At 43.7% G+C, this 14,161-nt stretch overlaps 1 protein-coding gene across 29 annotated transcripts in view; it reads left to right on the top strand.

Annotated features, from left to right (window-relative positions):
* The window catches only part of CAMK2G (calcium/calmodulin dependent protein kinase II gamma), a 711,799-nt gene that overhangs the window by 211,721 nt on the left and 485,917 nt on the right, over positions 1-14,161 (top strand). For all 29 annotated transcript variants that reach the window (XM_063961352.1, XM_063961379.1, XM_063961360.1 and 26 more), the window contains exon 2: positions 2,962-3,056. In XM_063961352.1, the coding sequence (XP_063817422.1) occupies positions 2,962-3,056 (95 nt within the window). The remainder of the gene's footprint in view (positions 1-2,961; positions 3,057-14,161) is intronic.

Genomic DNA, 14,161 nt, shown 5'->3' with positions numbered 1-14,161 from the left:
TGTCCGCCAGGAATACATATGTATTCTGTCCTGATTTGTGACTTGTGCAGTAGAGAATTGCACGCACAGCAAAATATTGAATTATGATTTATTTCTGCATTCCCTCTACAGTTTGGGGCCACACTCTCAATAGAGCTCTGCAGTTAGTTGTATGTGACTGCATGGCATTATTCCCAATAGTCTGTTCATTGGTTAATGCTTTAGCAATGATGGGACCAGCAACACTTATTTCTAGGTGTTGCGTTGTGTTTTTGACAGCATAGATGGACCGGTAGTGAAGGCTTTAATTCACAGAAAGAGTGATGACAGGTCACTGCAAACATGCCATGCAGTTGCATGATTATAATCTGGGTGCATTAACACTAGTGTCTCCTCATTCTGGTGTGAACGAACCAATTCGGTTTCTCATCCCAAACTCTGATTATTGCTTTCTAGATTGACCACCAGTGACCACATGCACACTCGCCATCTATCTAACATCCATTCTCCAGCTGCTGTCATGCTGCTGGAACTTACTGGGGTCTTTTAGTGTATTTGGAAAATGACCATATGTAGGTCTATACCTATTTTTTGGGTATGCCTGATAAGGATCTAACCAAATGGTTTTTTTTTTTTTTTTTATAAATGTATTTATTGGGTTTTTTCCAAATGTATTATTATAGGGTGTCACACTAGTTTTTGGAGCCACACATTGGGGTCGATTCTATTCGGCAACTAATGAATCGCGCCGGGAATTAGCTCCCGACGCTATTCAATTCAGCAAATAGTTACGTCGGCGATGGCCCGTTCTCGCCGACAAAACAGGTTGAATTGTCGGGAGAACGGGCATTCTCCGACTTAACTCCCCGGCGCGAGGCTGATTCCCGACAGAATCAGCCTCGCGCCGGCCGCGAGGCAGCACTTTTGTCGGGTTTCTCTTCTCATCCCCCGGGGATGAGAGAAGAATTCCCGACAATTGCAGGTAATTAGTTGCTGAATTGAATAGCGTCGGGAGCTAATTCCCGACGCTATTCATTAGTTGCCGAATAGAATCGACCCCATTGTGTAGCTTAACATTTGGGGTATGTCAAAGCTTAAGGGCTCATACAAGTGTGCTGAAGAGCTACTTTAGGTAAAATGTTGTTAAGAATTTGACCACTTTTCAGAAAATCTTTGCATTGTGTCTTTTACTGTGACCCAGATCTGTGTTGCAGAATAATCCTTTACAACTTGGACAGGCATTGTCATATATCTATATTATATTTTACCAAACATTAATTAGCTTGAATGTGGCTGGAATGTCAAAACTATTTGCAGAAATAAAGTTTTACATACACAATTTGTATGTGTCCATTTACTTACAGTTTTTTTGAGAGTTTTGTTGTTTAAGATGATCTGATACGTTTTTTTTTTTTGATGTGTTGGCCACCTGACTTGAACACCCGTGTTATCGGGAGTTTGTGGTCAAGATTGTTGCTCCTGACCGATCAAGCTGATTATCCAATGGTTGTAGGACAGGTTTTCCCAATTTATCGGTGAAGTGATCGTTCGTACACACCATGGGCGGGATGCATCAACGCCATATGCTTGAATAAAATCACAAAAGACAGCTCTTACGTTAAGAGTTGTTCTTTGCGGTGATAGTCCTATTGGGTTACGGTCATTAGGTCGACACAACTTAGATCGAAACTCATTACGTCGACCACTGAAGGTCGACATGCATTTGGTCGACTTGGCCGTTAGGTCAACGTGTACTAGGTCGACAAACCAAAAGGTCGACATGAGTTTTTCACATTTTTTTTCTTAATTTTTTGTATTTTTCATACTTTACCGTTCCAATTGTAGTTCACGTGGATCGTTATCTGTGCCGAGCGAAGCGAGGCGAGCGGACACTGTGCACTAATTTGGGTTCCCTGTCACTTTACAGAGAAAACGACACCAAAAACAGTCAAAAACCTCATGTTGACCTAATGACTATGTCGACCTATTGTCCCTGTTGACCTAATGCATGTCGACCTTCCATGGTCGACCTAATGACTGTCGACCTAAGTTGTGTCTATCCAACGACCCATACCCGTCCTATTTGCTCATGCGGGAGCTGATGAACGTGCAGCGGGGGGTTGGGGGGTGCAGAAATCGGATCCCTCTTAGGGGGATTATGCGAAAGAAGCCCATAGGCTTCTATTGGGTGCATTGTCCACTGCATCCAAGCTCTGGAATCTATCTCATTCTGGGGCCTGGTGCATATGCGGTAAGTGGCCAAACCTCTGAAAACAGCTTTAGTGCATCTGGTCGATGCCCCAATTATTGCGAAATTGGTATGATTGTATGGTGTGTACTTAGGAATAGAGAGTTGCTGTCAGGAGAGCTTTAAGACCCAACCTAACTTTCATAGATACAGGAATCCCTTAATTTACTAAACAGCTAAATTACATTTATAGGAGCAGTATATATACAATGAAATTCTATCTAGCAAAATACTGTAGCTGCAAAAATTCTTCCAGTTTGCAAAACTTTAAAAATGTATCTTTTGAAGTGTTTTTGTATTAAACTTTAATCATTGTCTAAGATAGATGATACCTTATTTATTACGGATACTGCCCTATTTATCAACTTCTTTTTTGTGAAACACATCTTTACTCTTCTGTATATCAATAGAGGGCATGGTGTGGCTGAAATGTTGTCAAGCTGGAACTCGTACAACAGGAGAGATGCAGTTCAGCGATAGCAAGTGGCTACTTCTGGTCTCAAGATGTTGTAAAAGTGCAGGGTTCTATCGCTCAACAATGGCGTAAGGCCTGCATCAAATGTTGTATCACAAATAAACCTGAAGTGATAGAGTGAATCAAACAACTGTAATGGAAATTTATTTTTAAGTATAGTTACAAACTTGTGAATTTATCAAACAACATATTTTTCATTGTATACAGTATGTCTAATGGTTGGGTTAACCTGCATCATTGTTTTTAAATTATTTTCAAGGGGCGCCTTTTCTGTGGTACGAAGGTGTGTGAAGAAATCATCCAACCAAGAATATGCTGCAAAGATTATCAACACCAAGAAATTGTCTGCTAGAGGTAAGAGAGTACATTTTGGTCACACAGCCTGTAATATTCACAGCAATATCTAGTGATGCTATATGTCCGTAGCATCGCCCTTGTTCCATGTGTACTGGTAAGTTTTTTTTTATGTTTTTTCAGTTTAGAGGAGAAGCTCAGTTTGGGCCTTAGTTCCTTAGAAATGTACATTTTGTACGCTATTTGGCATCAAGAAGAGGTAATAGGTGGCATTTTAAGAGAAGATCTCGTGTCTGGTGTTCAGCTCATTATATTGAGTGTGTTAGATCTTTAATAAAGACTTACCAAGGACACATCAACTGCAAAAGGATTTACGTTATTTTGTAATTTTAGCGTTGCACACTGCAGCAGCTTAAAGGTAAACTGAGTCTAAAACACAGGTCCTTTCACTCGAAAGAGCTTGTAACAACCCTGGGAAATGTAACTGCGAGTTTCAGTCACTTATGAGAACGTACAATGTTTGAGAGGAAGTTGTGATCGTGGGGTAAGATGTTTTCACATGCACAGACGACTTCCTAAAGGTGCAGTACACCGAAGGTAGTGGTACGTTTCAGAAAAAGGCTGGCAGTAGATAACAATAGCTTGAGTGTGTGTGTGTGTATATATATATATATATATGTATATATATAATGTATATATGTGTGTGTGTGTTTTTGTTTACTGTAAATTGTCTACAGAAACCATTATTATACATGATGGAAACAAATAAGAACTTAAGTTGGCTACTCTAGGCGATATGTTGTCTGATCTTGCGGATCAGACAAACATATTGTTCACATTGGCACATATTGGCCAGTATGTATGTCTCATGCGTGCCTCCGCCGTCGTTTACGATGTCTTCTGGTTGGCCCTGCTGAAGTGCTGACAGAAGACCCTGCTAGCAATGCGCATGGCATCCCGCATCGCTTGGTCGCCCCTGCATCTGCAAGTGTGCATGCACTTGCCGATGTAATATGACCAGTCATCTATTGGGGTCTCTTTCCCCTTTGGTTACAGGTGTTTTGTAAATATGATTTAAGACAATCTTGTTTAGGGTTCCAGACAGATAAAGGGAGACAAAGCCTTTTGTGCTTTGGTTAGTAATGTTGGAAGAGTTTAAAGGAGAGAGATTCCTAGTTTTATACTTCTTTATGTCAGCAGTGTAGCTCTTTTTCATGTTGATAGGCCCTGTAAGGGATGTGATGTTTGTATAAACTGCCATTTACACACTTGGAAGTCCACTTTTCTTCATTTAGTTTTTTTATTTAAATCAAGTATTTTGATTAAAAATGTTTTGCATTACAAAATAAAAGATCAAAAACAGATCAATGAACATGATAAAAGCTATGGAATACTGCAAACAGAAAGCACAAGCACAATATGATAAAATTTGTAGCGTAAGACACAATACCAAAAAATAAAACATACTTTTAGGGATTAGAATAAATACTGGACAGGAACAATCATAAAAAGTATTATAAGTGGTCAATAGTCGATACAGGACCAGAAATGTGCAGCATAGAATGGGTGCAGCCAAAACATCAAATGTATCATACATGGAGACAGGTATCTAACGGCAGATAAAAATATTTTTTCTCACACTGGCGCATATCCCTTAAATGTTTGAAGAAAAGTCCTTACTCCAATTGACTGTAAGAATGGGAAAAAAGTCCAAAATCTCTTTTGTCATGAAGTGGAATAATTCTTATCCATATGTAGTATAGTTTCACAGCAGGTTCTCAATCTCAAAGAGAAGAACAAAAGGATCAGAGGACGTGTTGTCCGAAAAGCTTTAAGGCCCATACACACTTGACGATAAAATGAGCGACGTCGTTCATTTCAGCCCTCATCAACGACGTCGCTCATTATATCGTCAAGTGTGTATGCATCCGACGACCACCGATGCGCGGCCCCGCGGGACGTTAACGGCCCTCGCTTATCTGTGGAGCATGTATGCTCAATTTCCACTATGGTCGTTACCGACCAGAGACGTCGTTGAATGTGTATGGTGTGAACGACCAACGACCAACGACCAAGCCACTGTTCACCAGCCCTGTTCCCAGCTCATTATTTTAATAAACTGTTCAGCTTGGATGCTTCAACGATGAATGGTCTTTGGTCTTTGGTCGTTGGTAGTGTGTATGCTCATGTAGTTTGCTCAGCTGTTCAAGGGAAGTTCAAGGGAAGTTGTTAACGACGGTCGTTAACGATGTGTGCATCGTCAAGTGTGTCTGGGCCTTTAGGTTGCTGGTGAGATCAATCTGAGGGACAACATCACTGGATCCACGATTTACCATATGAGGTGAAAGAATCCCGGGCTTTCGGCCTCTAAACCCTATTCGATCTGGGACGGGTAATAGAGTGGAATTTGTCAGCTGTGATGATCCCCACCCAAAATTTGTGGTGATATGCTTGTTTTTCATGGTTTTTATTGTGAGTCTAATGTAATAAAATTAATTCTGCTCATTTGTTCAGACAATATTGCACTAGATCCTTTTGTTCTTCTCTTTGAGATTGAGAACCTGCTGTGAAACTATACTACATATGGATAAGAATTATTCCACTTCATGACAAAAGGGATTTTGGACTTTTTTCCCATTCTTACAGTCAATTGGAGTAAGGACTTTTCTTCAAACATTTAAGTGATATGCGCCAGTGTGAGAAAAAATATTTTTATTTGTTGTGATTATTGTGGTGAATTTGTGAGGCACCATTTTTTCTCATAGGCTGTTATTCATAGTTAGCGCATCCGTGATCATTTTTTATCTAACGGCAGAGGCATTACAGCGGAGGTCACCGGGTGGAGATTAGGGGTGTTCAGGGGAAGGAGGTTCAAGGGCTTATCTAGGTTCCTGCGAAAGGTTCATAGTGATTTTCGTACCCCTCCTGGGGTGTGAGCAGAAATACAACAAAACTCATGGCGCAATGCTGTTTTCTGCACTTGGCGCACCATCCCGCCTGGCAGTTAAGTCGGAGAATACCGTTTCTCATGACTAAACACCATGTTTAAGGCACGAGAACCGGCATTTTCCGACTTAACATTGTACTGAATTGATAAGCTCTGGGAGCTCCCTGCCGGCACTATTCAATTTGCGTTGAATTTAATTGACCCCAATGAATTTGCGATCCATTGTGGAACACAATTGTCTAGTGTGTACCCAGCTTTATTCTCATTTACTTTACAGAGTTTAAAATGGTTGGGACCATCATTATTCCCCCCTTCCCAGTTTTCCAACCACCTGTTTCCTGTCTCCAATTTTGTTGCTATTACTATATAAAAAATATAAATATTGGAGTCTTCCCCCCCCCCCCCCCCCCATATATTTGTAAACTTGTAAAAGTACAATAATTTACTTTCCCTGTAAGAATATGCATTTTGGTTTTTATTGTTGCCTGAGTAACCCAGCTGGTGTACTTAATATGCTTTGAGATGTAATCTATGCTTTAGTAACAAGGAAATTGGAATTTCATCCCATACCCATGCAGCACCAAACCACAATCTACAAAAAAGCCATGATTTATGTACTTTATATTGCTGTAGAAATGTGTTAATTGAAGACAATAACTGGCGTTCAACAACGTTTTGTAGCCCATAAAATATGTGAATGTGAAAGGACATTCTTGTAATTGCCTGTAACGTGACGTTCCTTACTCATGGAGAAGTCTTCTTCCCACTCCAGCTCCGAGTATAGCTAGGATCTAGTTCTAAAAACAAATAGTAAGCATAGCGAGCAAATGAAAATTGCTTTCTTGTGGAAGTGACAAAATAATTGAGGTAGCCATATTTTGATAAGTGTATAAAGCATTACGTTCTGTATTGCGTGAAGGCCCGATCATAGCCCCCATTCATGGATATATCATACGTTTATCTACCCTTTATATATTATGAAGTTATTCCATTTATATTCATGAAGCCATGTTTGTTTTATAGCAGTGGTTCTCAAACTGTGTGCCGTGGCACCCTGGTGTGCCTCTGGACACTTGCAGGGGTGCCCTGGGTTGGTGGTTCAGGACCAATTCTAATTATTTATGGCCAATGTAATTGGCAAAAACCAGTGCTGGTGGCTGCCAGTCATGACACACGTGGACAAACAGAAGCAAATCTTGTCCCTCACCACATAATTGACCCTAAGGATGATATATAAACACAATTTACGTGATTTTGATATTTATTTCTAAAATTTCTCAATAAGAAACGTTTGGCCTAGGGGTGCCGTGAAAAAAAACGTCTGATACTCAAGGGTGCCGTGATTCAAAAAAGTTTAGGAAACTCTGTTTTATGGATTTATTTTGCCAAGTGGAAACAGAAGTAGACAAAGTGTAACCCTTATTTAAAAAGCATTACATGATTTATTTTGAAAAATGAAATGCAGTACTTTACTTTCGACAAGTATATTGGTCTCTTTATTTGCACCACGGGCCTAATTCAGAGTTGATCGCAACAGAAATTTGTTATCAGTTGGGCAAAACCATGTGCACTGCAGGGGGGGGGGGGGGGGCAGATATAACGTGCAGAGAGAGTTAGATTTGGGTGGGGTGTGTTCAAACTGAAATCTAAATAGCAGTGTAAAAATAAGGCAGCCAGTATTTACCCTGTACAGAAACAATATAACCCATCCAAATCTAACTCTCTCTGAACATGTTATGTCTGCCACACCTGCTGTGCACATGGTTTTGCCTAACTGCTAACAAATTTGCTGCTGCGATCAACTCTGAATTACCCCCATGTACTGTAACATACACCCATCAGCCACCAGATTTTCCCAAACTCTGCCATTACAGTTCTGAAGGCATAGTCATAAACCCAGCGGCTAATTGTCGGCGCTGGAACAGTTCAGTTAGCAGAGATTACCCACGCATGAATTCCTGATGGGGGACTTGAAGCTGCAAGGAAAATTTCCACACACAAATGGCACCACCACGCGATGCTGACTGATTCCGCATAAACTGGGGAATCAATGGGTTTTCTCATGCGTTAACACAGTATTTTAGGCACCGGAAAAGTCTATTTAATTGAATAGCTTTTCCCCGTGCCTTGGGCTTATTGGCTGGCATTTAGCCCGTGGCTAATTGAATATGACTACAGGTTTTAAGGAGATTTTATGTAATGGCTGATGGGTGTACTTCTTATATCAGTTATTTCTGTTCTGGCAATACTATTTTATTGCACATACATATTGCACACTCTTTAAAACTGATATCACTTTAAGGGGGTAATTCCAAGTTGATCGCAGCAGGAATTTTGTTAGCAGTTGGGCAAAACCATGTGCACTGCAGGGGAGGCAGATTTAACATGTGCAGAGAGAGTTAGATTTGGGTGGGGTGTGTTCAATCTGCAATCTAAATTGCAGTGTAAAAATAAAGCAGCCAGTATTTACCCTGCACAGAAACAAAATAACCCACCCAAATCTAACTCTCTCTGCAAATGTTATATCTGTCCCCCCTGCAGTGCACATGGTTTTGCCCAACTGCTAACAAAATTCCTGCTGCGATCAACTTGGAATCACCCCCTAAATGCACTCTTTAATACATACCCCCAGTTTCAAAATGCAACAATCATGTTTAAAATGTTGGATTCAGTATTATTTTGAATACTGTTTTCAAGTGTAGTAACAGGTGTTGAAAGACAGATGTCAAGGCATTGAAGAAAAAGATCTACCTGCAGTAATATATATGAACATTAATATTATGTAGTACAGAAAAAAAACATCATTGTGTGTGTTGGTTACAAAAGTATGTCCCTTGATGGAAAATAGCAGTCATGGAAATCCTTTGGAAGTCAGCAGAGAGCACGAGGAGGGTGATACTAGAATTCCTGCTTCAGCTCCTGATGCACTGCAAACAGGCACTAGTGATACCAATTAATGAGCACCTGATAACTTGTTCTCTGTATGCTTTTTTCTTTTCTTTTTGTGACTTCCCTGTTAGATAGATTTGCTACTATCTAGACACTGAGGAGCCAAAACATTACTACCATCTGCCTAATATATAATATGCTATCTTGTGCAAAAGAGCTCTGGACCACCGAGGCATGAACTCCACAGATCTTCCGGAGGTGTCCTGTGGTATCTGGTACCTTCATTTCTTTTAAACTGAAGGTGGAACCGCCATGGATTGCACGTCTTTCTCTTACGTCCTAGAGGATGCTGGGGACTCCGTAAGGACCATGGGGTATAGACGGGCTCCGCAGGAGACATGGGCACTCTAAAGACTTTAGATGGGTGTGCACTGGCTCCTCCCTATATGCCCCTCCTCCAGACCTCAGTTAGATCCTGTGCCCAGAGGAGACTGGGTGCACTGCAGGGGAGCTCTACTGAGTTTCTCTGAAAAAGACTTTTGTTAGGTTTTTTATTTTCAGGGAGCACTGCTGGCAACAGGCTCCCTGCATCGTGGGATTGAGGGGAGAGAAGCAGACCTACTTAAATGGTAGGCTCTGCTTCTTAGGCTACTGGATACCATTAGCTCCAGTGGGACGGAACGCAGGTCTCACCCTCACCGTTCGTCCCGGAGCCGCGCCGCCGTCCCCCTCACAGAGCCGGAAGATAGAAGCCGGGTGAGTATGAGGCGGCAGAAGACTTCTGATCTTCTATGAGGTAACGCGCAGCGGTACCGCTGCGCGCCATTGCTCCCAACACACACACTCACTGGCGGCACTGTATGGGTGCAGGGCGCAGGGGGGGAGCACCCTGGGCAGCAATTATTAACCCTCTGGGGACACTGGCATAGATATATACTGCGGAGGCAGTATATTGCAAACCCCCCCGCCAGTATAAAGATTTGAGCGGGATCTAAGCCCGCCGGTAAGGGGGCGGAGCTTGATTCCTCAGCACTAACCAGCGCCATTTTCTCCACAGCACGCTGCAGAGAAGCTGGCTCCCCGGACTCTCCCCTGCTGAACACAAGTACAGAGGGCAAAAAAGAGGGGGGCACATTTAATTGGCGCAGTGAGTATATTTATAAAAGCGCTGTACTGACTGGGATTTTATTCCAGTGTCCGGTGGCGCTGGGTGTGTGCTGGCATACTCTCTCTCTGTCTTTCCAAAGGGCCTTATTGGGGGACTGTGTATCTATCTCTCTATCTCTCTATCTCTCTATCTATATATCCATCCCTGGGTGTGTGTCGGCATGTCTGAAGCGGAAGGCTCATCTAAGGAGGAGGTGGAGCAGATGATTGTGGTGTCGCCGACACCTGATTGGCTGGATGTGTGGAATGTTTTAAATGCAAATGTGTCTTTATTACATAAGAGAATGGACAAAGCAGAGTCCAGAGAAAAGACAGGGAGTCAATCCATGGCTTTGGCTGTATCACAGGGCCCTCCAGGGTCTCAGAAATGTCCCCTGTCCCAAGTAGCAGACACTGATACCGACACAGATTCTGACTCCAGTGTCGACTATGATGATGCGAGGTTACACCCAAGGGTGGCCAAAAGTATTCATTATATGATTATTGCAATAAAAGATGTTTTGCATATCACAGATGACCCCTCGGTCCCTGACACGAGAGTATGCATGTTTAAGGAAAAGAAACCTGAGGTAACCTTTCCCCCATCTCATGAGCTGAACGCGTTATTTGAAAAGGCTTGGGAAACTCCAGACAAGAAACTGCAGATTCCCAAGAGAATTCTTATGGCGTATCCTTTCCCTGCACAGGACAGGTTACGGTGGGAATCCTCGCCCAGGGTGGACAAGGCTTTAACGCGCTTGTCCAAAAAGGTGGCGCTACCGTCTCCAGACACGTTTGGGCTTTCCACGGCCCCGAGGATTTTCACCAAGGTAATGGCGGAAATGATGGTGCTCCTGCGCAGGCAGGGAGTCACAATTATCCTGTACTTGGACGATCTCCTGATAAAAGCGAGATCGAGAGATCAATTGCAGAAAAGCGTGTCGCTCTCCCTGAGAGTGCTGCAGCAGCATGGCTGGATTCTAAATCTACTAAAGTAACAGTTGATTCCAACGACTCAGCTATCTTTCTTAGGCATGATTCTGGACACGGAACAAAAGAGGGGTTTTCTCCCGATGGAAAAAGCCCAGGAACTCCAGAAGATGGTCAGAGACCTGTTAAAACCGAAAAAAGTGTCAGTCCATCAATGCACTCGAGTACTGGGAAAAATGGTGGCGACCTACGAGGCCATACCCTTCGGCAGGTTCCATGCGAGGACGTTTCAGTGGGACCTTCTAGACAAGTGGTCGGGGTCCCATCTACAAATACATCAGAAAATAAGCCTGTACCCCAGGGCCAGGGTGTCTCTCCCGTGGTGGCTGCAGAGTGCTCACCTTCTCGAAGGTCGCAGGTTCGGCATTCAAGACTGGGTTCTGGTGACCACGGACGCGAGCCTCCGAGGATGGGAACAGTCGCACAAGGAAGACATTTTCAGGGACTATGGTCAAGCCAGGAGGCTTGTCTACACCAATGTACTGGAATTGAGGGCCATATACAACGGCCTACGACAAGCGGAGAATCTTCTTCGCGACCTACCGGTTCTGATTCAATCAGACAACGTCACAGCTGTGGCTCATGTAAACCGCCAAGGCGGGACAAGAAGCAGAGTGGCAATGGCGGAAGCCACCAGGATTCTTCGCTGGGCGGAAAATCACGCATGCGCTCTGTCAGCAGTCTTCATTCCGGGAGTGGACAACTGGGAAGCAGACTTCCTCAGCAGACACGATCTCCATCCAGGAGAGTGGGGACTTCATCAAGAAGTTTTTGCAGAGATAACAAGTCAGTGGGGACTTCCACAAATAGACATGATGGCGTCACGCTTCAACAAGAAGCTTCGGAGGTATTGTGCCAGGTCAAGGGACCTTCAGGCAGTAGCGGTGGACGCCCTGGTGACACCATGGGTGTTTCAGTCGGTCTATGTGTTGTCTCCTCTTCCGCTCATCTCAAAAATACTGAGAATCATAAGACGAAAAAGAGTGCAGACAATACTCATTGTTCCGGATTGGCCTCGAAGGGCCTGGTATTCAGATCTTCAGGAAATGCTCACAGAAGATCCGTGGCCTCTTCCTCTTAGGGAAGACCTATTGCAGCAGGGGCCCTGCGTGTTCCAAGACTTACCGCGGTTACGTTTGACGGCATGGCAGTTGAACACCAAATCCTAGATGGGAAATGTATCCTGGAGGAAGTCATCCCTACTCTGATTAAGGCTAGGAAGGAGGTGACGGCAAAACATTATCACCGCATCTGGAGGAAGTATGTATCTTGGTGTGAAGCCAAGAATGCTCCTATTGAAGATTTCCATCTGGGTCGTTTTCTCCACTTTCTACAGACAGGAGTGGATATGGGCCTAAAGTTAGGGCAGAAATCTGTACCTTAATGGAGCCTATCAATTTTCTTTCAGAAGGAATTGGCTTCTCTCCCAGAAGTCCAGACTTTTGTAAAGGGAGTGCTGTACATCCAGCCTCCTTTTGTGCCCCCAGTGTCACCAAGGGACCTTAACGTGGTGTTACAGTTCCTAAAATCTCACTGGTTTGAGCCTCTTCAAACGGTGGATTTAAAATGTCTCACTTGGAAGGTGGTCATGTTGTTAGCCTTGGCATCTGCACGGCGGGTGTCCGAATTGGCGGCTTTGTCTCACAAGAGCCCCTATCTGATTTTCCATGTGGATAGAGCAGAATTAAGGACTCGTCCTCCATTTTTGCCTAAGGTGGTTTCATCTTTTCATATGAACCAACCGATCGTGGTGCCTGTGGCTACGGGTAACTTGGAGGATTCCACGTCCCTTGATGTGGTCAGGGCCTTAAAAATTTATGTAGCCAGGACGGCTCGGGTTAGGAAAACAGAGGCACTGTTTGTCCTGTATGCAGCCAACAAGCTTGGCGCTCCTGCTTCTAAACAGACTATTGCTCGCTGGATCTGTAACACGATTCAGCAGGCTCATTCTACGGCTGGATTGCCGTTACCAAATTCGGTAAAGGCCCATTCCACTAGGAAGGTGGGCTTTTCTTGGGCGGCTGCCCGAGGCGTCTCGGCATTACAGCTTTGCCGAGCGGCGACTTGGTCGGGTTCAAACACTTTTGCTAAATTCTACAATTTTGATACCTTGGCTGAGGAGGATCTCATGTTTGCTCAATCGGTGCTGCAGAGTCATCCGCACTCTCCCGCCCGGTCTGGAGCTTTGGTATAATCCCCATGGTCCTTACGGAGTCTCCAGCATCCTCTAGGACGTAAGAGAATATAAGATTTTAAACCTACCGGTAAATCTTTTTCTCCTAGTCCGTAGAGGATGCTGGGCGCCCGTCCCAGTGCGGACTAAATTCTGCAAGACTTGTATATAGTTATTGCTTACATAAGGGTTATGTTACAGTTTTGATCACTCGGGCTGATGCTGTTTTGTTTCATACTGTTAACTGGTTCGTATGTTCCAGGTTATACGGTGTGGATGGTGTGGGCTGGTATGTATCTTGCCCTTAGATTAACAAAAATACTTTCCTCGTACTGTCCGTCTCCTCTGGGCACAGTTCTCTAACTGAGGTCTGGAGGAGGGGCATAGAGGGAGGAGCCAGTGCACACCCATCTAAAGTCTTTAGAGTGCCCATGTTTCCTGCGGAGCCCGTCTATACCCCATGGTCCTTACGGAGTCCCCAGCATCCTCTATGGACTAGGAGAAAAAGATTTACCGGTAGGTTTAAAATCTTATTTTTTCTAATATATACCACAGATGCTGGATTGGATTGGTGAATTTGTAGACCAGGACAACACCATGAACATCATGTTCCTCATACCAATCTCCATCATTCCACTCTTCATTTCAATGGCTGAAAGAGGTTGTTGCTATGACAGTGTATACCTGGTCCGCAATGATGATTAGGTTGGTGGTACGCATCAAATTAACGTCCACATGAATGACTAGACCATGGTTTCCCAGCAGATATCACATTCCCCGCTCTTGTTTTCTTCACACAGTTCATCCTTGTGCCATCTTTTCCCCAGGTAAACAATGCACACGTACCCAGCCGCCCATATGATGAAATAGAAAATCAGATTGATCTAACCAGGCTACCTTCTAACAATGATCCATTGTCTAGTTCAGATGCTTGTGTTCCCATTTTGGTAGGTCGCTTTGACTGGCCTGCAACTACGCACCATCATATACACTATACGCCAGAGGGTTACATGTGCTGTG

The sequence above is a fragment of the Pseudophryne corroboree genome, chromosome 3 (assembly GCF_028390025.1).
Source record: "Pseudophryne corroboree isolate aPseCor3 chromosome 3, aPseCor3.hap2, whole genome shotgun sequence".
NCBI classification, from domain to species: Eukaryota; Metazoa; Chordata; class Amphibia; order Anura; family Myobatrachidae; genus Pseudophryne; species Pseudophryne corroboree.
This window is presented reverse-complemented; position numbering and strand designations above follow the sequence as displayed.